We start from the raw sequence: 26160 nt of genomic DNA on the forward strand, positions 1-26160 counted from the left end.
GCCCTTCTGTAGGTAGCCAGATTTGGATTCTTCATTGAGGAAAAGTTCTCGTGTTCCTCATTTTTAGGGCAACTAGTATGGAAAACGTAACCTCAAGTATCTTTGATGTAATCTCCAAGGGAAAAGTTGCTCCAACTTTTTCTTACTGTAAGTAGAAATTCTGTTTCCCATTTTTTCCTTCAATGGGCCTGAGCTATCAAAGGCTCTGGCAAAGCTACAGCCAAGTAATTCTTCTCCAGAATCCCACAGCTGGCTTTATTTGGGGGGTGAGGTGGCGGTGGTGCCAGTTCTGCTTCAGAAAAGTAGAAGAAACAACAAATACTCCTCTAACAAACCTAAAAATCTTAGTGAGGAATGCAGAAGGGAAGTGACACCAAGTGAGTGAATTGTGCCCCTTTTGCAATCTGCAGTGTCCCTTTACTCTGGGCACTATGTTGGGTGCTTGGTGCTGATTGAAGGCAGCAGTGGGGTAGGATATAAACTATATGATCATGACAAACAATGACTTCGGTTCAGAGGAGTTTACAGTGTGGTAAAAATAGTCTGCAGACAACATGAATGCAATGAACTAACCAGTGTTTCTCTTGAAAGAGTTAGATTGATGCTTGGGTAAATAAACCACCCTTATAAAGAAGAGTCCACATTTATTTTTCATCAGTGCAAAGCTACATTAATTCTTCACATGCAGGCATGATAAACAGAATCAAAGCTTCTGCTGCTTGTTTCCAGTTAAACAGACCTATCCTAGGTAAACCTGTATTCCCCTCTGAGAGCACCCCTTCCTTCTGGTACTTGGTTGACCTCCTGCCTTGGGCAGGGCTACACCCACCTCCACTTTTTTCTTGAGTTACTGCTAGAAGGCAGAAACTCTGTGAGCTCTTGGAGAGCAGCCTTGGTGTTCTGTTCCTTCATGTATTTCCAGGCATAGTCCAGGGTGTGACATCTTGTAGGCACTTAGTAAATGCTTGTTGAGTGAATGAAAGCTGCCCTTCATCTATTCCCCATTCATTTATTCAGCACATATTTATTGAGTGACTTCTCTGTGCCAGGCGCTAGGGATACACTAATGAACAGGACCTGGGTGGGAAGACAGATGATAATATGGGGACACTAATATGGTGTTGAAAAAGTACAAGATTTTGTGGGTGCAGATGCAGGGATGGCTGGCCCCGCTGAGTTGACCAGGAAGGCTTCCTGGAGACCTGAAGAATTAGCACAGATAGCTAGATGAAGGCAGGATGGGAAACAGTGTTCCAAGCCTAGGAAGAGCATATGCAGGGATCCAACGGGAAGAGATAGCTTAGCATGGAAACGTGAAGGCTGACAACATAATGATAATCATAAACACATATATAATGCTTTCTGTGTGCCAGATATTATTCTAAGCCCCTTACATTTATGAAGTTATTTAAATACTATTATCATCCCCATTTTACAGAAAACGGAGGCACAAAGAAGTTTAGTAATTTGACCGATCTCACACAACTGTTAGAATTGGCATTTGAAGGGAGTTGGCTGCGGAGCCTTGGTGGTGACAAAACAATTATTATGCCTGTGTGTGTGTAGCACTGATTCCCAGTGAAAATCCTGGCATGCTGTTAGACATGCATGGGCCTTGTGGTAACAATCAACTTGGAAATTGTCTTGTTAAGACTGACAGAACTTCTGGCATATCCTAATTGTTGAGTCTGTTTTTGTCAGGCAGATGATGAGATTCCTTGCCTCAGTGGATGGTTTTGTTGTGTCTCATCCTATGTGAACAGGCTGTAGGGAGGGTGCCCCGACCTCCTAGTGAGAAGGGACTTGGGGCTCAAACAACAGTTTAACTGTGGATGAGCGAATCACATTTTCCACAGTAGATTCCCATCCCTAAATGGGGAGAAGGAGAAAGGAAAATGGTTTAAAGATCAATACCCAGAAATGGCCGACCTCTACTGGTGCTCTGCCACTGTGTGTGGTTGTTGGAGCTACAGCCCATGAAGAAGAATAGTTTGGTTGATTGCCAACTTGGCCCCGAGGGAGTGGGCCTGAAAGGGGGTTAAGGCATTGGTTCTGCTTTCTTTCCTTCCAGTTTGTAAATGGTAATCCAACCCCACGTCTTCAGTGCACAGGCATTGTGCAGCCCCTCCCTGTGACAGGTCATGGTGGCTGGGCCTTGGCCTCTGCCTTCCAAATTCCCAACTTTCCCCCAAGCTTCAGTATGACCACTTCCTCTGAATCCCTGTTGCTGCTACAGTCAGATCCAGCACGGAGGGGTGTCCTCAGCAGCCTCCTCACTGCCTGCTGCCACTTGCTCAGGAAAAGCACATGAGCTGCACATCAGTGCTTGGAAAAATTAATGCTTTCAAGATGAGCTCCATACAGTTTTAGCACGTCTGTCTCTTTCACCAGCTGAAAGAAAGAAGCATGTTTAGACAATTACTCCCCAAGGGAGCCCAAGGACTAACTTTGTTTATTGAGTGTTTTTAGTTACAACACGTGAAGTTCTGGGATTTTTTTGGCTTTGGCTTCTTTTTTCTCTTTTTGGTTATGGGAATATGAGTGTATTGCCAATTAACAGGGCACTTGGAGGTTTCAAAATTGTGAAAGGCATGTTTCTTACTTGGGCACAATTGCTGAGTCTTTGGGATAAGGAGCTCAGTTAGACGTGACAGATGGAATCCAGGCTCAGGGCTTACCTCAGACCAGCACTGCAACCAGATGTTCAGAGTCTCCCATATGCAGCTGTTTGGAGTCACAGCTCCACCTGCGAGGGCCCCCTTCCCCTTCCTCAGACACCCCATATCTTCACAGTCTTCCGATAGACGTACCATGTAACGACACAGTCACAGTCAGCTTTCACCTTACTTTACCCTGTGCCACCTCCCACCACCTTCAGCTTCCCCCACCTGATGCATAAAACTCTAAGTAGAGATGGCAGGTTTTAAAGCTTGAGGTTTGGGGAGTCAGAGCCCATTGTACAAGGGCAGGGATGGCTGACTTGAAAGCTGGTGTATCACAGTTCTTCCTGCCTTATCCTTGGCAGACATCACTAATTGATGGCACCATTCTTTCCCCATCCATCCTGTAAGTAGCCGCATAATCCTCAACACAAAGCTCTGGACAGTCACTGCCCCTGGGTTAGAGCTGGAACTTGAGATGAAACATAGTTTCCATTGCTGTCCAAAGTCCCATAAGGTGTCTAAGTGGCTGATAAACGAATGGTCTGAGAGGAGTTGAGGTTCTTCCTGAATGCTTGTTATGGAGAACCCATCCTGACTCTTGTGGTAAATAAGGGGTGTGGAACAAAGTGGGGAATGAATAGCATTTTCTCATGATATAGTGATGGAACTCCATCTGCCAGCCACTTGAACAGGTGGATAAGTCTGGTGAATTTTTTACTGTGACCTGTGGGTTCTCTGAAGACCATTTCACATTCTACACCTTATGAGTAGGGAGTAGAGAAGGAAATTGCTGCCATGGCCCTGAGGGAGCACCTCCTTTTTCAGAAAAGATTTGAGCCACTACTTTAATAGCAGCTTCAATATTTAAATGCTTTGAAAATTACCAGAGTAACAAGTGCTTATAGTAAAAAAATTATAACAACATAAAATTTTATAAAACACAATTCTCTACCTTTCTTCATTCTTCAGGGATAACTACTGTTAATAGTTTGGTATATGTATATCCTACTAGAACTCTTCTATGCATAGTGAAATACATATTGATAGTGTGTATGTATATATTTATATATCTATTTTCACAAAAAGTGGGATAATACGAATTGTTTTCCAATTATGTCGCAAATCATATCCTTTCATTCAATAATAGATCATGGAACCCTTTCATGTTACTACATATAAAACTGCTTGCTCTTGTTAATGGTTTCTAAGTATAATGTAGGCTGTGTCATAATTTATCTTATTAGTTCCTTATTGTGGGACATTTAGGTTTTTTCTTTGCTTTTTATTTTTTTCTATTATAGAATACACTGCAATGTGTGTATAAGTACAGATATTTCAGTAGGTGAGAATCTTAGAAGAATTGCTAGGTTGAAGGCTATATACTTTAGAAATGTTGATTGTACTGCCAAATTGACTTATAAGAATATTATATCAATTTAGTCTCCTACCAGGTTGGTTGTTTTGTTGTGTGTGTGTGTGTGTGTGTGTGTGTATGTGTGTGTTTTTGCTGGGGGAAATCTTATAGGTAAAATGTGGCATGCTGTTATTGCTTACTTGCATTTCCCTGATCATTAGTAGTGGTCAGCATCTTTTTACTTTTTATCAATCATTTATATTTCCTTATCTGTGGGTTGCCTGTTCATAATCTTTACTTATTTTTATACCAGGTTGTTAACTTCTTCTTAATGGTTTCTAGGAACTTTTTGTAAATTAGAGATATTAACCCTTTGTATAATTTATTGTTGCAAACACGGCAAATATTTACTTCCTGCATTATCTTTTAACGTTCATGTTTTTGCAACTTTATCTACTATTTTATTCTGTGAGGACTTAAAATATATGAAAATATAATGTACTCACAGTGTTCAAAAATTAGTACAAAATAAATAGGTCTTTATGTGACCCCTATACCTGTCTACCAAGCCACTTTTCCCATAGGTAACCGTCAGTATTAGTTTCTTGGGAACCCTCCCAGTATTTCTTTTTGTAAATATAAGCAAATCAGAATCCATACTTGTGTTATCCCTTTCTGATCAAAAGCAGGTGAATACTAACTATCCTGCTCTATGCCTTGTGTTTTTAACCCAACAGTATGTCTTGAAGATCTTTTCATATTAATTCACAGAAAGCCTCATCATTCTTTATTCATAGCTGCATAGTGTTTCTTTGTGAAAGTATACTGTCATTCAGTGGGCATCAGACTTTTTTTGCTTCTGTATGCTCTAAAAGAATATTGAAAACTTTATGTGCCTTCACACATTTAAGTGGATACCTAAACAATTTTTTACCATGAGTTTAAATGGTTGCAAATAATACATTTTCTAGCATGTTGCATATTATAATAGGCTTTAAACATATTTTCTTCAAAATCTTGGAGCTACGGATTTATATGAATTGGGAAAGGCAAATCTGATTGTCAAAGCAAGTAGCCAAATTAGACATACTTACTTCCTGTCAGAGAAAGTCTAATTTCTTTTTATAATTCAAGCAAGCATGTTAATTAGACACCCTCTGTGACAACCCCATCTTCAGAATTCTAAGAGTAGAGAGGAAGCTATTAATAAATAGATGTGGTCCTGAGACTAACCATGCTTTTTGTCTTCTAGATGAAAGAAGGCACAATCGTTTTCAACATCTCCTTGGCGATCTCATCAAATCACGGGGCTTTACTTTGCTCTGCATGCACCGATGACTCTGTTTTGTTACCTGTTACACTGTAACAAACCACCCTAAATCTTAGCGACTTAGAACATCAATTTATCATTCTCATAATTATGGGGCTTACCAGGCAGTTCTTCTGCTCCATGTGGTGTCTGTTGGGGTGCTGGGATAGCTGGCAGCTCCAGGGTGGTGGCTGGGTGGGGGCTGGGACTAGCTGGGGGTCTCAACCAGCATCTGTAGTTCTCTTCCACATGGCCTTTCCATGTGGTTTAGCCTTCTCACAACAAAGCAACTAGACGCCAAGAACAGTTGATCTATTATTGACTCCATTATTTTAAAACGTCTTTTAAAGAGTTAGGTGATACAGTCCAAGGGTCAAAATTCAAAATGTGTCAGATGATTTACAGTAAAAGGTTGTCGTTCTACTACTGTTGTTCAGCCTCCTGTTCTCCTTTGGTGATTTGCATATCCTTCAAAAAAATTTTAAAAAATATGTATATAAGCCAATATACTGAGTTTTGTGTCTTGATTAGGAAAACCATCCCACCCTAAGACTGTAAAAATTTTTCTTCTTGAAGTTTTATAGTTTTTTTTTCCCATGGATATCTTTAGGCTTTATTGAGTGCATGATGTGAGGCCAGGGTTGATGGACTTTTCGGAATACCAAATAATTGTTGTTCACTATGCGGATGGTCCATCAAGAACTTCGTAGAGTTTCTCTTTTCCTCAGTGCCGAGAGTCATCCCAAAACAGTTTTCATAACTGAATCTCCAGGGGAACTTTCCAACCTGTGTCAGAAAGAGGAGATCAGATGAGTTGGGGCAGCTGGACATTTTCATTTCCCTAGTGAGGGAAGGAGAGTGTCACAGGAATTAGAGGAAATGTAAGCTCTAAGAATCTGCCCCATCCTGAAGGGCAGGTAGAGAAGCCTGGGAAACTTGGAGTAGTGACTTGACTTTAACTCTGGTCCCATGAATTGAGAATTTCAATGTGACCTGAGCTTGTTTTTGTTGCAGGAGAATGCACTAACCTTTATGAAGTATCCACTATGTATTAAGTGTAGTGCTTTGGATTTTATATGCTATTTTGTTTTTTCCTCATGAAAAGTTCAAGTTTTATGGGATTAGTCTTATCTCCATCCAAAAGATGAAGAAACTGAAATGTGGGAAGTTATTCCAAAGCCTCAGCCCTTTCCCAATACCTCGAAGGCTTGCAAATTAATGGTACAAAAGGTATAAAAAGGTTTATAGAATTGATGAGACTCAATTATTTTTAAGAACCATAAGCAGAGTTCATTCGTTGAAAAGTAAAGTGATCTTTGCAAATAGTTTTTTTTCTTTTTGAAAATAAGAGCCAAGGAAGAGAGTATTCAAATTGGCTAGTGTGCGAGTAATTTCATTATCCAGCTCTATGTGTGTGTATGTAGGGAGCTAGGGCATTCAGTTGAGTCAGATATTCTGATTTAACAGTGGGTAGCCCTGTGGAACACACATAGATTATATACTTTCCATAAAAAGAAAAAAAAATACTCAAGGGACTAAAGCAAAAAAGGGACTAAGTAGAAAAAAGAACGTTGAGCTCTAGATATGTGCTAACCAAAATTTAGCATGCATTTGACAATACAGTGGGGGTTCCTTTTGATATGGTTGAACTTCACATTCATTATTATCAATCCTAGTCCTATGGTATGGTGCCTGATTTTACTGGGCAGACCTGCTGAGGGGGGCTATCTGGAAAAGTTCTTGGAGGGGATGGAGAAGGGCATGGGATGGAGAGAGCAGGTAGAGGTTCACAGGAGGGCTCCCCCTGGGCTGAGGAGTGAGGCTTCAGCTGTGGTGACTGGCAACTTAGCTTCCTGATTCTCTGATGGTGACCTCAGGGACTGAGAGATGTGAGGAACATTTAAGAGAAGCCAGACCTCCTGGGGGGTGAACGGCCTCCTGTTGGCCATGAAGTAACACCATCTCCTTTGATAGGCAGAGAAATGGCTCTTGGTGGAAATGAGATGGAGGAACTGCATGACTGGCTGCGAGGGAAACAGTGGAGGTAATAGTGAACTCTGGATTGCAGAGGCCTCATGGATCAGTTTTGAGAGGGTTTCTCCAAATATTTACTGGCTTTGTTTTTTTTTTTTTTTTCAAGAAGAACTCCTTTGCAATGTAGGTGCCTTGGGGAAGGCAACCAACCAGGTGTTCATGCTGAGTAGGAAATGGGAGGTCAGGGCAGTGAGGGAGGATGGAAGGAGCACCAACTTCTATAATTGACTTCATCAGGATGGCCTCACAGGGACATGCCTGTGAAGACCTGGGGAAGGGAGTCATGGACTCTGCTCCCTGACTGCAGATATCCACCCCCACCACTGCTTACCTAAGGCCTGCACTACTCTATGACTTCCTTTGACCTAGGCTTTATCTTTTGCCAAAATAGGAATATTTCCTGAGGGCCTAAATATTAAGCTCTCATCATAAATACCTTGGATGGCATGAGGTTGTCATGGTACTTTTCACAGGACTTAGTGGAGAGGACATGGGGCCCAGGGTAGATGAGCTTTATAAGGTCCTGAAGGAGGAGAGGGGACTGGCTCTTGTGTGGGCAGTGGGGGGGGTATTGGGGTGACATGCTGTGTTAGAGATTCAGTGCAACTGGGGGTTCTATTGACTGCTGGGGGAACTAGAAGCCCCCAGAGAAGGGGTAAGGAGGGATCAGGTTTTTACCACTTAACAAGGTGGTTTACAGCCCAGGGCAGTGAAAGGTTGTCTTCCATGAGCTGGGCATGCCTCAGCCAAGGCAGAGTTAAAGATCCTCAGCAGAGGTCAGAGGTGAGCAAGATGAAAGCTACACAAAAGCTGAGGCAAGGCAGAATAATTAGCTTCTGCCTTTCCCTCCTGCCGCCTGGCCTGATATTTGAGGTGACATTTAAAGCCATTGTACAGATGTGCAGTGGAACTGTGGCAGAACAAAGGCTTTCTGGAGCCTATGGAGAGATGAGGCTGATTTCTCAGCCTCCTGAATGGCAGCTTCTCACCCCTCCATGTGGGGCTGTCTACTGGCCCTTGAGAGGAGAGAGGCCCCTCTGCCTTCCAGGTGAGCATACTCTAATGGGGGACTCAGAATCTCCCTCCCTACTGGACTCTCAGGGTGTTGGGGGAGGCGGGGTACACACTAGAATTCAAGATAGTGACACGAAGCCGGTGCTGAGGGTAGGAGAGGAGAGCATGGCCTGAAGCGGATGGATCACCATCGCAGAATTCTCTGGGGAGCTTGTTAAAAATGCAGGCCTCTGGGAGTGAGGCCTCGTTATCTGCATGGATAACCAACTCTCTAAGGTGATTCTTCTGCCCATTAAATTTTGAGAACCTCTGAGATAGAGAATGTGTGAGGTTAGCTGGAAAGGTCCTCTTGGGAGGGTGGACTTGAATTTCAGTGTCTAGGTGATACTTACTTGCTGTAGATACTGTCCTCAGGTGTGGATCTAAGAAGCCCGTTCACCTGGGGACACTAAGCTGTCATGGGAGAGATGGCAGGGGTCCAACCCACCCTTGAAATGGCATCCCTGAGAATGTGTTGCCACGGGCTCCACTCCACCACTTGGGCGCTAATCGCCAAGGGGACAGAAGTGGTGTGGGAGGTGACTGAGGATGCTGTCTGCTGGAGTGTTTGATTCATGTTACAACTGAAGCACAACTTGCAGGGCAAAATGGTAGCCGGGTGGAGCCCACTTCCTGGGGCAGGATGAGGGAGATCAGTATGTCTGTGGACGGTCTTCACTTTGGTTTGCAGGTACCAGCAACTATGTTACCTCCTGTATTGCCTTCACTTGCCAGATAGGTCCATGTGTCTGAGGAATTGGGCCAGTGCTGCTGAGGGAACAGTGGCCATTATTGTCCTAGGAGATGAGTGGGAAAGATTTGGGATATGGTTGGATCTCTCCTCCCTCTGTGCTGCTTGCCTTCTGCTCTATACACTTGTGCTGGCTTTATCTGATTGGGAACACAGTGTTTTCAAGTTGGGGTGGGTGAAGAGAGGGAGAAAGAACAGTGCCAAGGAAAGAAGAAGGAACATCGAAGAGAAAGGAACACATCCATGTTGTGATATCAAGTAACTGCTGAACATCCGGATGGGCATCAGCTCTCTGGAGTGGATGGGCTGTTGCTGGCCTGGTGACTCTGTCTGTCCCTGGAAAGCATGTCTCTGTAGCCAGCTGGGTGGGCTGGAGGAAACATGTGAACGGGAATAGTTGTGCTTGCTTTGACCATGATGAAAGAAGGAGCCACTGTGGAAGCATTGTATAAGACAAAACAAAAACAACAACAAAAACCTACTAATAAGGCTGTGTTCTGGCCAATATCCTTTCTAATTGCACTGCAGTTAAATGGCAATGCTGACAGGCTCTTGGAAGATTTTGTTCAACTTCTGGAGGGGCTGCATTTCAAGTAAGACTTATGAGGCTCTGTGGGAGATGGAGAAATGAGCAGTGGTGGGCTGGGGAGCTCCAAGGAGCCCAGCTTGATGGGTTGAAGCCAATCTTGAGTAAAACTCCAGGCTGAATGGGTTCACCCTGGGGCTGACCCAATGGGCATTGCTTATGTTCTTAGGTCTGTTTGCGGGGGAAGTGCTTGCACTCATATTATTCTTGACAGTCTTTATTCCCATTTTCTCTGCAAATGAGACTGTGTGGAATGTTTTGCCCTTGATTACTGGAGGGAGGGGAACAGGGCCAGCTTCTTTCTCCAGCCCCAAGAATGAGACTTGTAGCACTAGCACCATTAGAGCACTCTCTGGGACTTTCTGCCTCACAGTCAGATGCTCTTCCCCTGCCCCTCTCTGTCTGGGTCTCCTGCCACGACGGGAGCCTCCCGTTTCAGATTTCTCCCAAGTTGTGTTAGAAAAAGCCTTTTTGGCATTCTTACTTGGAGATGCACTCTCTCTGCAGTCATAAGTCAGGGGCCAAAGAAAAAGATGAAAAGCCCTTAGTTAATAAGTGGCCACATTTGGACCCTCCACTCAACCTGTGCCCATGGCATGTCAGCACCGCCCTGGAGGGGCCTCCCTCAGGGTTCCTGTTAGGAAACAGCAGTGTTTCTCCAGGTCCTGCCCTACTGTGAGGGCTCCCATATCTCAGTGAAACATGTCACAATTTCCCAGGGAATCTCTTAGCGCCCCAGAAACTCTCAGGGAGGAGACAGATGGGCACCTACGAGTTATCTGACCTTAAACAAGTTATTTAATCTTTTGGAACATGGATTTGCTCTTCTGTGTACTGGAGAAAGTGATTCCCATCCTACAGACCTTGCAGGGCAAACAGGAGATGATACTTATGAAAGTACTTTGTGAACGAAAAAGTACTGGCCACACGTGAGCGATGGATTCTTGTTATTTGTGAAGGGAGAAACACCGGGTTACTTCTCTCTGGAGGGAGGAGGAGGGGTTTGCATTCTTGTGTTAACTACACACTGGAGTCTTGTCCATTTAAGGTAATAAGAAAATAATGCTAACAGAGCCTGAGAGGTAGCTTCTTGGGTGGTGATGTCTCTGCCAAGACCCAATGCTGCACTTTAAGAAGAAACCACAAGGCAGTTGGGGGGCAGGGGCAGGCAGTGGAGGTTGGGGCTCTGCTTGCTTTCTCCCTCTCCCTCCTAGCTCCTACCCCCTGGACGTGCCTCCTCCCCAGTCTGAGTTCTTCAGAAATCTGCACCCTCTCTCATCTTGGAGGTATAAGTTCCAAGGAAGAGCTGGTGCTGAGGGAGACATGCCTACCAGCGGCCTGATGGAGACCAGGAGGCCTGGGAGACCACCATTCTGTTAGGACAATGAGAAGGCATTGCTGGCATGGCCTAGGCTGCACAGAGCTGTGATGAATGTGCAGATGGCTGTTGGGTAGTTTTTAGGCTTGGAGAACAAGGTCGTCCTAGACCTGGGGACTCCTCAGGTTTCATTTCAGTGAACAGCACTCCCAGTCACCTGGGTCACAGGCCGGCCCACTGTAAGATGGGCTGTGATTGGGCAAGGACTGGGCACCCCGTCATGCCCCAAAGGCCTTAGACAATGCCCAGGGGCTGAGGTCTCTGCAGTTTATTCTTCTCCTTGCCTTGAAAACAACATTGTATCGGGGACTCAGATGCCCTTGCATGTTCATTTGTCCAGTTAGTAATCACTCAAGTAATTGCGAAGTTCAGGGTTCTTTGAGGGACACAAAGATGGAGTTTATGGGCAAGTAAGGGAGAAGAGTCATATACAAAGGAGAAGGTGGAATGAAAAAAATAAAATAGAAAGGAAGGAAGATCAGGGAAGTCTGCCTGGATTCTGTGGCATTTGAGTTATTTGTTGGAAAAGTTGGGAGGATTTGGCCATGATGAGGTGGAGAGTGGCAGCATGCTATTGGCAGGAAGGGCAGGAGCAAAGGCCTGGGGATAGAAAACCATGGGATGTATGAACGTGTGGGGAACTGAGAGTCTGGCAAGAGGGAGAGGGGTTGAGACGTAAGGGAGAACCTTCTATCTACCAGTATCTACCAGGTGCAACACCAGAAACATTATATTCTTCTTTTGTTTTGAGGCTCACAAATACTGTTCTCTCTGGTTTACAGAGGAGGAAGCTGAGGCACAGGGAGCTGAATAACTTGATCCAGGCCAGGCAAATATTAAGTGGCAACCAGGATTTGGACCCATGACTGTGTGACTTCAGAGCCCATGCTGTCTCTACTATAACAAAGGTTCCCTGAAGGGACGTAGGGAAAAAGGATCTGTGGCCTTTTACTAGTCATGCAGGTCCTGCAGTCTTGGGCAAGGAGAGCCGGTGGTCCCTACAGTGAGGCAGTGAGGCAGTAAGGCTTCCAGGCTCCTGGACTGGCCTCGAAGTCCAAAATGGCTGAGCTTCTGGCTTCCCATCCCATATGCTATTGGAGGAGCCACTGGCCTCTGGTGTGGGAGGTATGGAAGCCAGGATGGCAGGAGATGCTGGAAAAAAATTTAAGACATGGGCTTGACTGTGGATTTTCATTCTCAAGACCACTGCAAACCTTGTGTCTTTGCGAAAGCCCTTCCTGACTCCCTCCCACGCATCTCCGACCTCCCCTTGGGTCCAGGCAGGCTCGGTCTGCACACGGTGTTGTTCTGCACTTGTTCCTTTGTTGCTGTGAAACCGGCTCCCGGCACAGTCAGCCTCTGTGTGGGAGGACTGGTGGCTGTCTTTGCAGGCAGGCATTTGCTTAGAGCAGGCTGTGTGCGAGCCCAGCGTCAAGTGATTCCGGCCTCCTCGAGTCAGCGGTGGTGGGATGAGGCTCTGCCGAGGGGACTGGCTGTGAAGGATGAGTTCAGGGTGGGATGACGGACCGCTTCTGGGACCAGTGGTATCTCTGGTATCTCCGCTTGCTCCGGCTGCTGGATCGAGGTATCCTGAGTGTGTGTATGCTTGTATGAGAGACTGAGAGAGATAAATACACATAGAGACATAAAGAGACATGCAGAAAGACAAAGCAGACAGGGCAGGGGGGTCAAGAAGAGAGAGAAGGTATGAAACAGAGGCAAGTAGCCAACCCATGGAAAGTAAAGAAAGGCTGTTTTTCTGGGGACATGCATGACCCAGCTGGGAATCGGGAGCACAGGGTCATTTGGGGAGCATCTGTACAACAGGATCTCATTTCTTGCTGGGTTTTTGATCAAGCTCAGTACTCTAGCCAAATACAAGTTAAGCCCTCTCTTGCAGGGCTCTTGATAGAACTCTCTGAGAAGCAGTGCAGAAGGAGAATGATTCCTGCAGTAAGAAGCTGGGGGCAAACAGACTCAGGCTCAAGTCTCAGCTCTGCCACTGACCTTAGCCTGATTTATGTGACTTTTCTGAGCTTGTTTGCCCATCTATAAAATGGGCACAGTAAGACCTATGTGCTGGGGTTGCTCTGGAGCTATTATTTAATTCATACATGTAAAATATATAACATCATATCTGGTGCACATAGTAGGTGCTTAGTAAATGCTGAGTTCCTCCCTGTGTACCTCTTAGCTTCACGGAACTATTAATACCTATCCTGAGGATAGCTCCCTTTTTTGATTATCTATAGATAGAGCCGGTACAGAATTTGCAGTTAGTGGAAAGAAAAGAGAAAATCAGTTTTATTTCTCAGGTTAATCTGACCTTAATACATTTTATCAAATATTAATGCAATTAAAGTCTCCTGATAATGTGACACAAATCCAGATGTTCTTTTGTAAGGAAAAGCCACTGTGAACTTGTTTGGTAATTGATTTTTTTAAATGTTGAATATCATTTTTAAAAGCTTTGGCTTCTTTAAGAGGTTTTGGCAAGAATGAGATCAAACTCCTGATGGAAAAGATGGCCCTGGGGAAGCCTTGCTGTACAGCCCAAGGTGTATTCATCTCTATGAGGAATAGTCTTAGTGTGCCGGGAGATCAATACCAGGTGGAAGCAGACAGCTGCACAGAGCAGGTGAACCAGGGCCCTTATCACGAGAGAAATCAAAGATGGAGGAAACCAAACCAGCACACACTAAAAGCAGTTTCTCACTAGCACCGAGAAACAGGCCAGTGGGAGCCCAGACTTGAGATGAGGGCGTTAAGAAGGGAATCAGAACTTCACACTGATGAAGGTTATAGACTGGGAGAAGGGAGAAGAGACCACTAGATGTGAATCCTCCTTATCTGTGTGACCTCAGGCAAGTTGCTTAACCTCTCTGTATCTTCTTTCCTTCATTTGTAAAAAGGGGTAATGATGATAATGGTAGTACCAACTCAGAGGGTTGCTGTAGGGGCTAAGAGAGAAACTACAAGTGAAATACTTATCCCAGTGCATGGCACAAACAAAGTACTCTTTAAATGGTAGTTTTCATTACCAAGACAGTTTATTCTCACTCTCCAACAAACATCCTGGGAAAGACAGGAACAGGTGGTATATAATAACTGGGAACTAAGAAAAATCCAATTAAGAATGGTTAGAGGCTTAGAGACAATTTATACCTAAATGAATTAAAACAAGATTCACACTACCATATGATGCTAATTATAAGAAGAAACTAGATGTTAATGTATAAGTTATAATACTACCAATTTATTTTTATCTTTTAGAAATGCTTGAATCCATGGGTCACAAACTTAGGTTCAAGTTCTGGCTCCATTGCCTTCTAAGTGCCCTTGAATAAATGGCTAAGGGTAAGGACTTAAAACATAAAGGGTATTGTTTTCTAGGGCTATACTTAACCAAATTCTCAGTTTGTTAATCTTAAAAGTTGGAATATTAATAATAATGCCTACATCATAGAATTTGGGGGAAATTTATTGTGTTAGTGCGTATACAGTGTCAGGCATTTTGGAAATGTCAGGTTAATGAATTTATGGGTTGATAGATTAAACTGTCCCCTTGGATAGCAAAAGCTGGTTGCAAGAATTATGTGGTCTTCCATGCATGTTTGATCACCACATATGGCTGTAATTTGAAAGTTTATGTGTCTTTCTATCTATAGGGTTTTCCTTAATGTGAAGTTTTAGACCAGTAGCTCTTGACTGTGTAGGGTGTCTGATTTCCAGGTGTTTGGAGGTTGGGTGTTGATTATGTTGCCCAGTTCTGGTTAATCAGTATTAAAGTATTACACGTGTGCATACCCACATCCATATTCAAAAAGAATTTTCAGTTATAGCAACTTTCCTCTCGTAACGAATGTTACCTAACATTGCATAGAAAATGGCATGCTTTAAAGTGGCATATTAGGCTGAGCTAGCTCATTGAAAGATGCTCAATAAATATTTGTTGAAGGAATGAATGAGTAAATGAATGAAAGATGAACCTGCCTTTCTGGGCAGTGAACAGAATTCCCTTAGATTTGATCTTTCTTAAGTGTAACAGAATTTAGCTCCTTTGATCTGTTTGAAGATTTTATATCATTTTGCCCTCATCATTGTCATGTCTTATGTCATCTTGAAAGTAACAGGCCTCAAGAAAGTAAGGAGGGGATAGGAAATGAGAAGTGGGAACTGATGAGTTTATCCCAGGAAATTAAAATAATTGATGAGCTGTATGCTGGCCTGAGTCACTCACTTGGCTGTGACTGGAGGATAAGTGAATCTGTGATTTGACACACCTAGGAAAAGGCAGGAAACATTAGAACACATCATGGAGCTGAAATAAACTTTACAAAGAAATAACAGCGTAGGCTTGATGATTGCAGACTAATCTTTTGTCTCCCCTATCACTGTTCAGCTAAGGGTAAGAATTTAAAAAATAAAGGGTATTGTTTTCTAGGGCTATACTTAACTATATGCAAGAATTTATTTGACAGTGTACTACCAGCTTGTTCAGACATTATTTTGATGATTTATTCTCCTTAATAATAGATGCTGTTTTTATGGTGTTTGTTACTGGGCGTTTGTCAATTCTGCTGATTGTATTCTGTGCTTATAGACGTTGACTAAGGAGATGGTTGCTATGGTGGGGACTGTCTATCAAAAGAAAAGAGCTCATAAAGATAAGAAGCATGAGTTGTATATAAAAGAAGTCACATTGCTTTTTGTTGTTGAGTTTTGGTGTATTCATGGGGACCTGACAAGTAAGGTAGGGGTTTACGTTCCTTTGTTTACATGTAATATTTTTTTGGTAATGGGAAGAATGAAAGACTGCTGCTCTTTATTCATAGAGCATCAGGCAATGTTTCCAAGCATGTGGGAATGTCCACCACTGGTAGTACATGAGATGATTTTAGGTGATTTACAGACGTTTCTTGAGCTTCTCTTGCTGGTCACTGCTTGGCACAGTCCAGAAGACAGTCTGTTTTCCCTGATGCCTGCTTCTGTTGGGCTGTCCACTCCTGCCCCACCCATTCACTGTTGGCCCTCCTTAATCCCACCCATTCCTCAGCTCTCTCTTCACTCCTACCTCTGGTCTCCCTCTTCTCCTTCTGGCATCCCTGCCTGGGCCTCACACTTTGCCCTGCCTTAGTTTCTTGGCCACAGTATGTCTCCAGCCTCCCTGGCCCTCATACCTATTCTCTGTCCCTTGTATTCTTTCAAGGCACAGCTTTATGCTACCTGCTACAAGTATCCCCATTCCCTGGCATTTCTCTATTATTCTCTAACTCACTGCCCAGCTTCCATCCCTTCTTATGTCTGTGCTGGGCCACCTTCGCCCCACAGATCCTGTGTCTCCAATCCTGGGCCTGTCCCTACCTGTCTTCCTTGCCTCTAATCTTGAGTGCCTTTTCCTTTCAGCCATGATCTTCTTTTTTCTTTTTCTCCTACCTTTTTATGTCACCTTGCAGTCCACTAATTTCTTTTATAAAGAAGTATAAGTAAAAAAGAGTCAACTTAAAACAATACCAAGGAAACAACAGTGTAGGAGGTATGTGGATATGGTTAAAATAGTGACAGAAGTGCAAAAATTACTGATGTTTGTCATTATGTCAACATCTCACATGTTGAACTTAAGTGATATGCTGAATTAGGCTGCTAATTTCTTCTTGATGCTTTTAAAAATTGACACATAATAATCGCACATGTTTATGGGTACAAGTGATATTTTGTTACATGCATACAATGTGTAATGATCAAATCAGGGTACTTAGGCTATCCATCACCTCGAACGTTTCTTATTTGTGTTAGGAACATTTCAAATCTTCTCTTCTAGCTATTATGAACTATACAATATGGTGTCGTTAATGATCATCACCCCACTGTGCTATCAAACCCCAGAACTTACTCCTTCTGTCTATATGTTTGTACGCATTCACCAACCTATCATTGTACTGTTTACACCATAAGATGAACTTTTTTAGCTTCCACATATGAGTGAGAACATGTAATATTTGTCTTTCTGTACCTGGCTTATTTCACTTAACATAATGACCTTCAGTTCCATCTATGTTGCTGCAAATGACAGGATTTCCTTTTCATAGCTGAGTAGTATTCCACTGTGTATATATAACACATTTTCTTTATCTATTCACCCATTGATGGACACTTAGATTGATTCCATATCCTGGCTGTTATGAATAGTGCTGCAGTAAACATGAGGGTACAGGTATCCCTTGATATACTGATTGATCTCTTTTCTTTTGGATAAGTACCCAGTAGTGGGATTGCTGGATTGTATAGTAGTTCTATTTTTAGTTTTTATGAGAAACCTCCGTACTGTTTTCCATAACAACTGTACTAATTTACATTCCCACCAGCAGTGTATAAGAGTTCCCTTTTCTCCACATCCTCGCCAGCATCTTTTATTTTTTGTCTTTTTGATAATAACCAGTGTAATTGGGGTAAGATGATATCTCATTGTGGTTTTGATAGCATTTCCCTGGTGATTAATGATTTTGAGCATTAAAAAAATATACCTGTTGGCCATTTGTGTGTATTCTTTTGAGAAGAGCCTATTTGGGCCAGGTGCAGTGGCTCATGCCTGTTATCCCAGCACTTTGGGAGGCCAAGGCAGGCAGATAATCTGAGGTTAGGAGTTCGAGACCAGCCTGGCCAACATGGTAAAACCTCATCTCTACTAAAAATACAAAAATTAGCTGGACGTGGCAGTGCACACCTGTGATCCCAGCTACTCAGGAGGCTGAGGCAGGAGAATTGCTTGAACTCGGGAGGCGGAGGTTTCAGTAAGCTGAGATTGTGCCACTGCACTCCAGCCTGGGCGATATAACGAGACTCAGTCTCAAAAAAAAAAAAAAAAAAAAAAAAAAAGAAAAAGCCTATTCAGATCATTTGCCTACTTTTTAATGGGATTATTTGGGTTGTTTTGTTTTGTTTGCTGTTATGTGAATTCCTTGTATATTCTGGATATCAGTCCCATGTTGGATTAACAATTTGCAAATATTTTCTTTCATTGTACAGGTTGTCTCTTCACTCTGTTGATTGTTTCCCTTGCTGTGCAGAAGGTTTTTAGTTTCAACAAGGGTGCCAAGAATATATATTGGGAAAAGGACATCCTTTTCAATAAATGGTGCTGGGAAAGTGGGATATCTATTCAGAAGAATGAAATTAGACCCCTATCTCCCACCCTATACAAAAATCAGCTCAAAGTGGATTAAAGACTTACATGTAAGACCAGAAACTATAAAATTACTGGAAGAAAACATAGGGAAACCCTTCAGGATATTAGTTTAGGCAAATATTTTATGGCTAAGACCTCAAAAGCACGAACAACAAAAACAAAAGTAGACAAATGACATTATCTTCTTGGTACTGTCCACATTCCTGTAGCTACCACAAAGTGTTTTGGATTCTGGACCAGAAACCAACTGTTTCTCATCTCTCAATGTATGCTAGAATCATCTGGGAGCTCTTAGAAAGCATAATATCCAGTTCCTCCATTCAACACCCCCACTTCCACCTCCAGCCAATTAAATTGGAATAGCTGGAAAGGGGGCTAAACACTGGCATTTTAAAGATCTCTGTAGGTGATTCTAATGGCAGCCAGAGTTGAGAACTGCTTGTTGTCATCCTTTAACATGGATGTCAGAGAGTAAGGGCAAAAGGAACTCTGTTGCAAAATAACAAAATGAACGAAAAACAAGTCACTACATGGGAATAGTAAACATAGGAGTACACATAGAACTATGCTAAGGAACAAACTGTGTAAGAACGCAATCTTTTGGATACACCTCATGCAACTGTCTTTACAAACTGCAACCATTTTCAACGACTTTCTAGATAAACCTTGACTTGCCTTCATATTCCCAGAAAAGCAGTTTACCTGTGTCACAGGAGGTTGTTTGGCCCCAGCTTGCTTTGGGTTTATTGCTCTCAGTTCAGGCTGCTGAGGGGTTTGGAGGTAGGGATGATGGTCTGTCACTGTAGATGTCAAAAACCTTTCCTTCCTTGGTTAGTATAACTCATACTAGGAAGGCATTAGGTGGGCATTGTCCATATTCTACTAGAATTAGAGAAAGAAAAATCATTTTCTCCCTTCAGGATAAATGGGAGGTAAGGAGAATAACTGTTTTCGAGCCTTCATGGTGTTGGGCTCTACTTTGACCAGGAATCTACCTGGGTTTGTCACCAAAGTTCACCTCTCCCTGACTGGCCATTCTTTGTTGTCTCAACTTTCAAATCTCCCAAACATTCCAAGTCAAGGATTGATTCTGCTCAGGTGCAAGAAGTCAAGAGGCAGCTGGACCTCGTGATCTTGGTTGTCAGGGCACCCTGATCTTTGTGCTTTCCTTTTCCTCGCTCTCATCCTCACCATGCCTGCAGCCTTTTTCTGGCTCCTCATCTTCTATGTCTGACAGATACCCTGTCTTTGACTTGCTCTGTCATTGGCTTGCCTGCTGCTCAGCTATGTGCACAGCTCTGGCCCCTAACCAGGTCAGACTCGGTATCTGTGCTTAGGCCATCTGCTTGTAACTGGTCCCTAGCTTGCCACGGACTCTGGGTACCCATCGTGGTCTGGCTTACCCTGTTCTTGTTAACTATTGCATATGTGTGCCCAGCATGATGTGTGGGTTCTTTGTGCCAACCTTTATGACTTGTTCCTTCTTTCTTATATTCAGTGGGAAAAAGAAGAGAAAAGCACACAGCATGTGTATGAAAAGCACATTGGGTGATTCTGCTGTGCTAGGGTTTTTCTAATTAGAGGAGTTTATGTTTTAATCACCTCATTTGAGCTGAATATTTAGGTAATACGTAAAGAAGTTACTTTAAATTGGCTTTTATAGTCATTTATATATATATATACCTATTAGAGTTATTTAATCGGCTTTTGGCACAAGATCACTTTACTAAAGGGACCAGGCCTCTTGTCTAATAAAGAGTTTGAACACACACCCACTTGAAACACCATCACAGAACAATTCCCTGTTGTTCTATATCAGAGCCTCACCAGCAACCTTCATATTTTCTTGTGCTTTCTCTTGAAATGCCCCAAACCTCCTCCTCTTATAGTTAATCCACATTCTTTTCCCTCCAAGCCTCTTAGCCCTGATGTCCTCCAGAAAAAGATCCCCTGGCTATACCTGGTTCCGTTCAGAGACTCATGGTCACTAGGTGCATGGCTAGTGTTCTGTAATTCACAATGTACTCCTGTGGGTAGTAATAATACATACCTCAGGAGGTTGTTGTGAGCTGTGAAGGAGCTAATATGTGTGACCCGTGTTTGGTACCAGTAAGTACTCAGTAAGTATGTGCTTGTTTTCTGAATTTTTGCAGCTTTAGGAATCTTAGTTTCTTGTCAGGGATAATTTCCCTCCATTAAGAGTGGAGTTTCCCTCAGGGCAAGCCCTTGTCCTCACTATCCTTTGTATTTTCACCTAGATACCTAATTCAAAGTTATATCCTAATAGGAAACCTAATAAATAACTTTGGCTAACAGAGTATCTGAACTCTCCAGGGAACAATTGATTATCACAGCATTGTTAAGGAGGAAAAAGATAAATGTAATTATTTAATAATTCCAAATATGTTACCCCTTTGTTTCCCATTATGCCTTTCTGAGATAGATCATATCACTTCCCGTTTCACAGATAGGCAACAGGCTCGTAGAGATTAAGTGCTTGGTTAAAGTCAGAGAGCTGCTAAGGGAAAGTCAAGATCCAGGACCCTGGACTCCTGTCTAGGATGGGTTGCCCCCTCTACCTGCTGCCATACAGATGGGAAGAGCTACATCTGTCTGTCTCTCCAGCATGCATGTTAAACTGGGAGTCCAGCCACCTTCCCTGTCAGCAGGTAGTAGAGCATATCATTGGGATGTCTTGTCTGTGGTGTGAACTACCCAGGCAAGATGTATCTAGGCCAAGTACTAGGGGAAGGACACTGATAGCTGCTTTGTGAGGTCCCGGTGTGGTGTTTCCATCCAGTGGGGTGGAGATTACTGTGATGTGAGAACAGTAAAGCAGCACTTGCCCAGATATGGCATGTCCTCCCAGGGCCTGTTCTGTGGTGGCATACTCAGTGGTTGCTGAGAACCAAGGGGCAGTGAGACAGCTGTGTCCCTGGATATTCAGAAGGCTAGTTGGATCCCCAGTATAAGTGATGGGTTTGCTCTTCACCTTGTGGACAGAGGTGGCTTGTTATCAAAGAAAACACCAAAGCAATTAGTATCGTTGTTGTTATTAGTAGCAGTAGTAATAGACTCTACTAAGGATCCAGGTAGAGCAGGGAGTGATTAGGGTTAGGTGTAAGCTCGCTGCCCTTAGAGAGCTTACAATTCAAACTCCTGAAAGATCAAGAATCAACAGTAAGGCTGGGCGCAGTGACTCATACCTGTAATCCTAGCACTTTGGGAGGCTGAGGTGGACAGATTGCCTGAGCTCAGGAGTTGGAGACCAGCTTGGGCAACATGGTAAAACCCCATCTCTACCAAAATACAAAAAATTAGCTGGGTGTGGCAGCATGCAACTATAGTCCCAGCTACTCAGGAGGCTGAGGCAGGAGAATTGCCTGAACCTGAGAGGTGGAGGTTGCAGTGAGCCGAGATCACGCTACTGCACTCCAGGCTGGGTGGCAGAGCGAGACTCCATCTCCAAGAAAAGAGAGAGAAAAAAAGAATCAACGGTAACATCTCTGCGTCTCTGTTGGCCCTCTTTCAAGTGATGGATTACTTACAAGGGGGAGCTCTTCTAGCTCTAATGTTTCATGGTTCCATGTGGACAATACCTACAAAATATTTACCTATAATACCTATAATATATCTTTGTGATGCCACAGGTACTCTTTCATGTTAAGTTGCTAGATGAGTGCTATGAATTTAAAAGAGAGAAATAATTGGGTCTGAATGAAGGAAGAAATGTTCATTTATTCAACAAATGTCTTCTAAGGACCTACTGTGTGCTTTGCTCTACCCAAGGCTCTGGGAATACAATGCTAAAGAAGACAGTGTTCTTGTCTCTGTGAAGTGTTATAGTTTAATGGGGGAAGTAGACAATAACAAATAACACAATGGATAATGCAATGACAGGATAAAAAGGAGAGAACAGGGTTAAGCTTTAGTAGCCCTGAATTATGAGGATGGAAATCAGCAAATACAGGGTGTGCTTGGGGAATGAAGACTAAATCAGACTGCCTGGAGCATCTGTGTGATAAGAGTTAAGGTTGGAGGGACAGATTGGGGCTACCTTGTGAAGATTCTTGCATTGGCATGTTGGGTTAAGGGCAAATGGTTCCAGAGTTGTAGCATTCGATTAGAAAAGGTATTGAGCAGTACCAATGTACCAGCCAGTAGACTAAGTACTACTCGGTTCATATGGTTTAAGGAGAGACTCAGATGTGTAAAAAGGACCTTACAACAAAACTGGTAAGTGCAATTACCTAGGCTTGCATAGGATCACAGAGGACAGAACAACTAATTGCCTAGAGGGGTTGGAGAAGTAAGTCTTCTCGGAATATCTGATAGTTTAGCCTGGGGTGCAGGATTAATAAGAGTTTGTTTGGTGGAGAAGGTGGGGCCAAACATTCTAGTCAGTAAAGCATGGGCAGAAGCACAAAGTGGGTTGAAGGGGATGGATAGCTAAAGAAAAGGGGGCAGGTCAATGTATCAGGAAGGTAAGGCACACAAGAGGGAGCAAGGGTCATGGGGAACTTCTGAGCATAAGAGCCTGGTGCTGGTCATGTTCTTTAAAGATGAATCTGAATGCATAAAGACAACTGGAGAAAAAGAAAATGGACGTGAAGGAAGCATTGGCCTATGGAGAGGAAGGAAGAGAAGGATGTACGAGATAACATCAGAGAAAGTAACAGGGATTTCTTACTCTTCATATTAAAGGGCCATCGAAGCTTTCATGCTTAGGTTTGACTTGGGGAGTGGCAAATGTTACACTAAAAGTCTGAAAAGATGAGTAGGACTTGGGGTGTTGGTAAAGGGATTTAGAAACTTTTGAGTTTTAGATGATTACAAGATGTCTGATTCGTTCATGCATTCAAGTAGGTTTGTGTTTCTAGGGGGAAGTTAGGGTAGGAGATGAATATTTTGAGTCATTTGCCAAGAAGTGATGGTGAAACTGGTATTAGCTCAAGGAAGACAGCACAGAGAAAAGTGAGAGTAGTGTAGACTGTTTTTGAAAGTATTGACAAAGGGAGACAGGATAAGAGAGATACGAAGAGTATTCCTTAAGGGTAGGAGGAGAGCCAGGATACAATAATTTCATGGGAATAGAGGAGAAGAATTAGGGAGCTCCATGTGCAGGGAGAGGAGGCAATGTTGAGGGCTTTGGTGACAGAAGGCATTGGTGACTACTTACAGCATTGTTTCAGCACCTCAATGAGAAGAAACCAGATTGCAGTGGGAGGAGGTGGTGAAGATGAGGCAGCAGCAAGCACATATTGTTTGTTTGAGAAATATGTCAGAAAATGAAAGGTAAAAATAGAATGGTGGTTGGTGGGACATTAGGGTCAAGTGATAATTTTGTTAAAGGAGGAAGGCCTGAATGTGTTTGAGGCTGGGGGAAGGGACCAGTGACAGAAGTTTAAAGATGACAAACAGAAGTGAATTTATCCATTCAATAAATATTCATTGAGCACTGACAATATTCCAGGGACAGTGCTATTTGCTAGGAATATAATATGAATAAGGCATGAAATCTTCATGGAGTTTACATTCTAGTGAGTAAGGCAGACAATACACAAGTCAAAGCAACAGTTGAATTTGTAATAACAGCTTGTGATAAGTGCTCTAAAGTGAAGCAGTGGCCTGGAGGAGGTAGGAATGGATTGAATAAAGAGTGCAGATGGAAGTGGTAGACTGGAGGAGGGGGAACACTTCCTCTGTTGTAAGGAAGGAAGAAGGAGTGCTTAGAAAATGATTTTTAAGTAGAAGAAATGAAAAATGAGGAAATGCAGTTCAGATGGTCCTGATATTCTTAAAAAAGAACAGGCAGTGTCATGAGCTCAGACTGGAGAGGTGGGATAGTTCAAGACCTTGGATAGGTGCTTACTGCTCATTCAAACCTCTCATGACCCTGTGATGTTGTGGGAGGGTGTTATTCTCATTGTATACATGAGATAACTGAGGGGACTCAGAGAGGACCCATGACTGAAAAGTATAGGAGCAAGGGAGAGGAGCCTCACCTGGATACTCTTATCATCGAACTCACCTCCAAGGGCTGGCTCAGAGGGTACTGTCAGTGCAATCAAGACACCAGTTCCTCCTCCCTTCTCCTATATAAAGCCTTGTGCTGGGCCTTGGAGAAGACTGTGGAGAGGAGATGACACCTGCACATGGAAAATAACAAAGATGAAGTTGGAAGAGATGAGATGAGGAAACTGAGGTGCAAAGAAATGATTTTACCCCCCAAAGTCATACAATTATTGGCTGAGCCTGGATGTGAAGCCAGAATAAAAAACTCCCAGTTGAGACCTCTTTCCATTATATTCCCCGATATATACCCCTTTACTGTGCTCAGTAGCCTTGATGTAGTCATTGTATGTGGACAGAATGGAGAATTCATGTGTTTGAGGGTTATCTGGTTTGGGTTCAGCTTTTAAAGGCTCCAGGCAAAATTTCTAAGAAGCTCCAAAAGCAGGATTGTATTTCTCTATCCTTCCTTGTTATCATTATGAAAAATAAGCTGAATGGGGTTTCAAGTGGCACTTCTTGGTTCTCCTGGGCTGTTGCAGAATTGTGCTCTAAAGAACCCAGAGGAGTATCTTCCTTATAAACCCAGGATAGGAGGAACAATTGGCATGGGGCTTTTAATCTACTTTCATGCTAAATGAAATCTGTTAGATGGGATAATGAGCTCCATATTTTATAGACTATTTTAAGCTTGTCTCAAAATAAAGTACAGGGCTAGGGATGGAAGAAGGACGTTAAGTCTTAGAGACAAAATGCCATGGCTTACTCATCAGTGTTTTCATTTTAATGATCCAACCCCAGTACAAGTCCCTCAGTGATACTGTAATGGAAACCACATTTTTTTTTCCTGTTGGAAGTTTCAGGATGAACACAGCCAAATGCTTCAAGACATAATTAAGGCTACGATCTCCCATCCTTGGTAATATACAGACCTTTCACCCGGGGGGCTCATCTAGAGACAATGTGGTTGGAAAACAGTTGAAATTATGAAGACTTTTTTCCCACCAATCTGGCCCCCCAGAGCTTCTTTTCTAGGCCTTGTCCTCCCTGTCCTTAACTCCCTTCTCCTTAACTGCTGCCTCATGCCTGGGAAGGAATAAATAAGTAAAAACCCTGGTGTTGACTCTTTCCCTGCCACAGGGAGAGACTCCCAGACAAATGCTGCTGTGTCTGGAGGAGGCTGGACTGCGCTGGCAGAGGCAGCACATACATAGCAGGAAAGGCAGCCAAGAGAGCTTGCCAACAGATGTGGGGTGCTGGGAGGGAGGAGGTGGACAATGTCATCATTAGGTGTGGAAGGAGGTAGGGAATGTTCTGTACATTACAGGCTGGAAAATCCAGCTCATAGGAAGGTCTTGAGGACTTAAGAGAGCAAGACAGCTCCTTCTGTGTTTGGACAGAATGGGTCTCCTTTGCTTTGGCAAGCTTTCTGAACCTGCACAGATCAGAGTTAACAAGCTTGGCATGACAAATCTGATTATGTGGCTTCTCCGCCCCTCACTCTGTTAACCACATCTTGAACACCTGGAATATATAAGATAATGGGAGCCCATAGTACATATATGCATATACTGTCTGTTTGGCCAATTGCAGTCCAGTCTTATCCTTGCAGGGAAGGCTCCAGTTAGCACAAGGAACAAAGGAAGGATTAGGATATTTGCCCCTTGCTACCTTGGTTCCATACTGTGCCCTGGGGGTAGTGATTCTGGGATAGCCGAGGATAAGACCCAACTGGGCACTCTGCTTGGCTCCTTAGAGATCGTATCACTGGTACATTTCTCTTCTCACTACTGCAGCCACCAAAAGGCAGATAGTCTTATTAATATCTCCTCCA

General features: G+C 43.2%; 1 protein-coding gene across 20 annotated transcripts in view; it reads left to right on the plus strand.

The window, feature by feature from the left end:
• KALRN (kalirin RhoGEF kinase) overlaps positions 1 to 26160 on the plus strand; it is a 694786-nt gene that overhangs the window by 47753 nt on the left and 620873 nt on the right. For 3 of the 20 annotated variants that reach the window (XM_030802208.1, XM_030802210.1, XM_030802212.1), the window contains exon 1: positions 12274 to 12713. The exons of 13 other annotated variants lie outside the window; for them this stretch is intronic. In XM_030802208.1, coding sequence (XP_030658068.1) covers positions 12647 to 12713 — 67 coding nt within the window. In that variant the 5' untranslated portion in view covers positions 12274 to 12646. Of the gene's footprint in view, positions 1 to 12265; positions 12714 to 26160 lie in introns of those variants that run through there. 4 more of the 20 variants (XM_030802197.1, XM_030802199.1, XM_030802214.1 and 1 more) reach the window with 3 other exon arrangements.

This window comes from Nomascus leucogenys, chromosome 21 (genome assembly GCF_006542625.1).
Source record: "Nomascus leucogenys isolate Asia chromosome 21, Asia_NLE_v1, whole genome shotgun sequence".
NCBI classification, from domain to species: Eukaryota; Metazoa; Chordata; class Mammalia; order Primates; family Hylobatidae; genus Nomascus; species Nomascus leucogenys.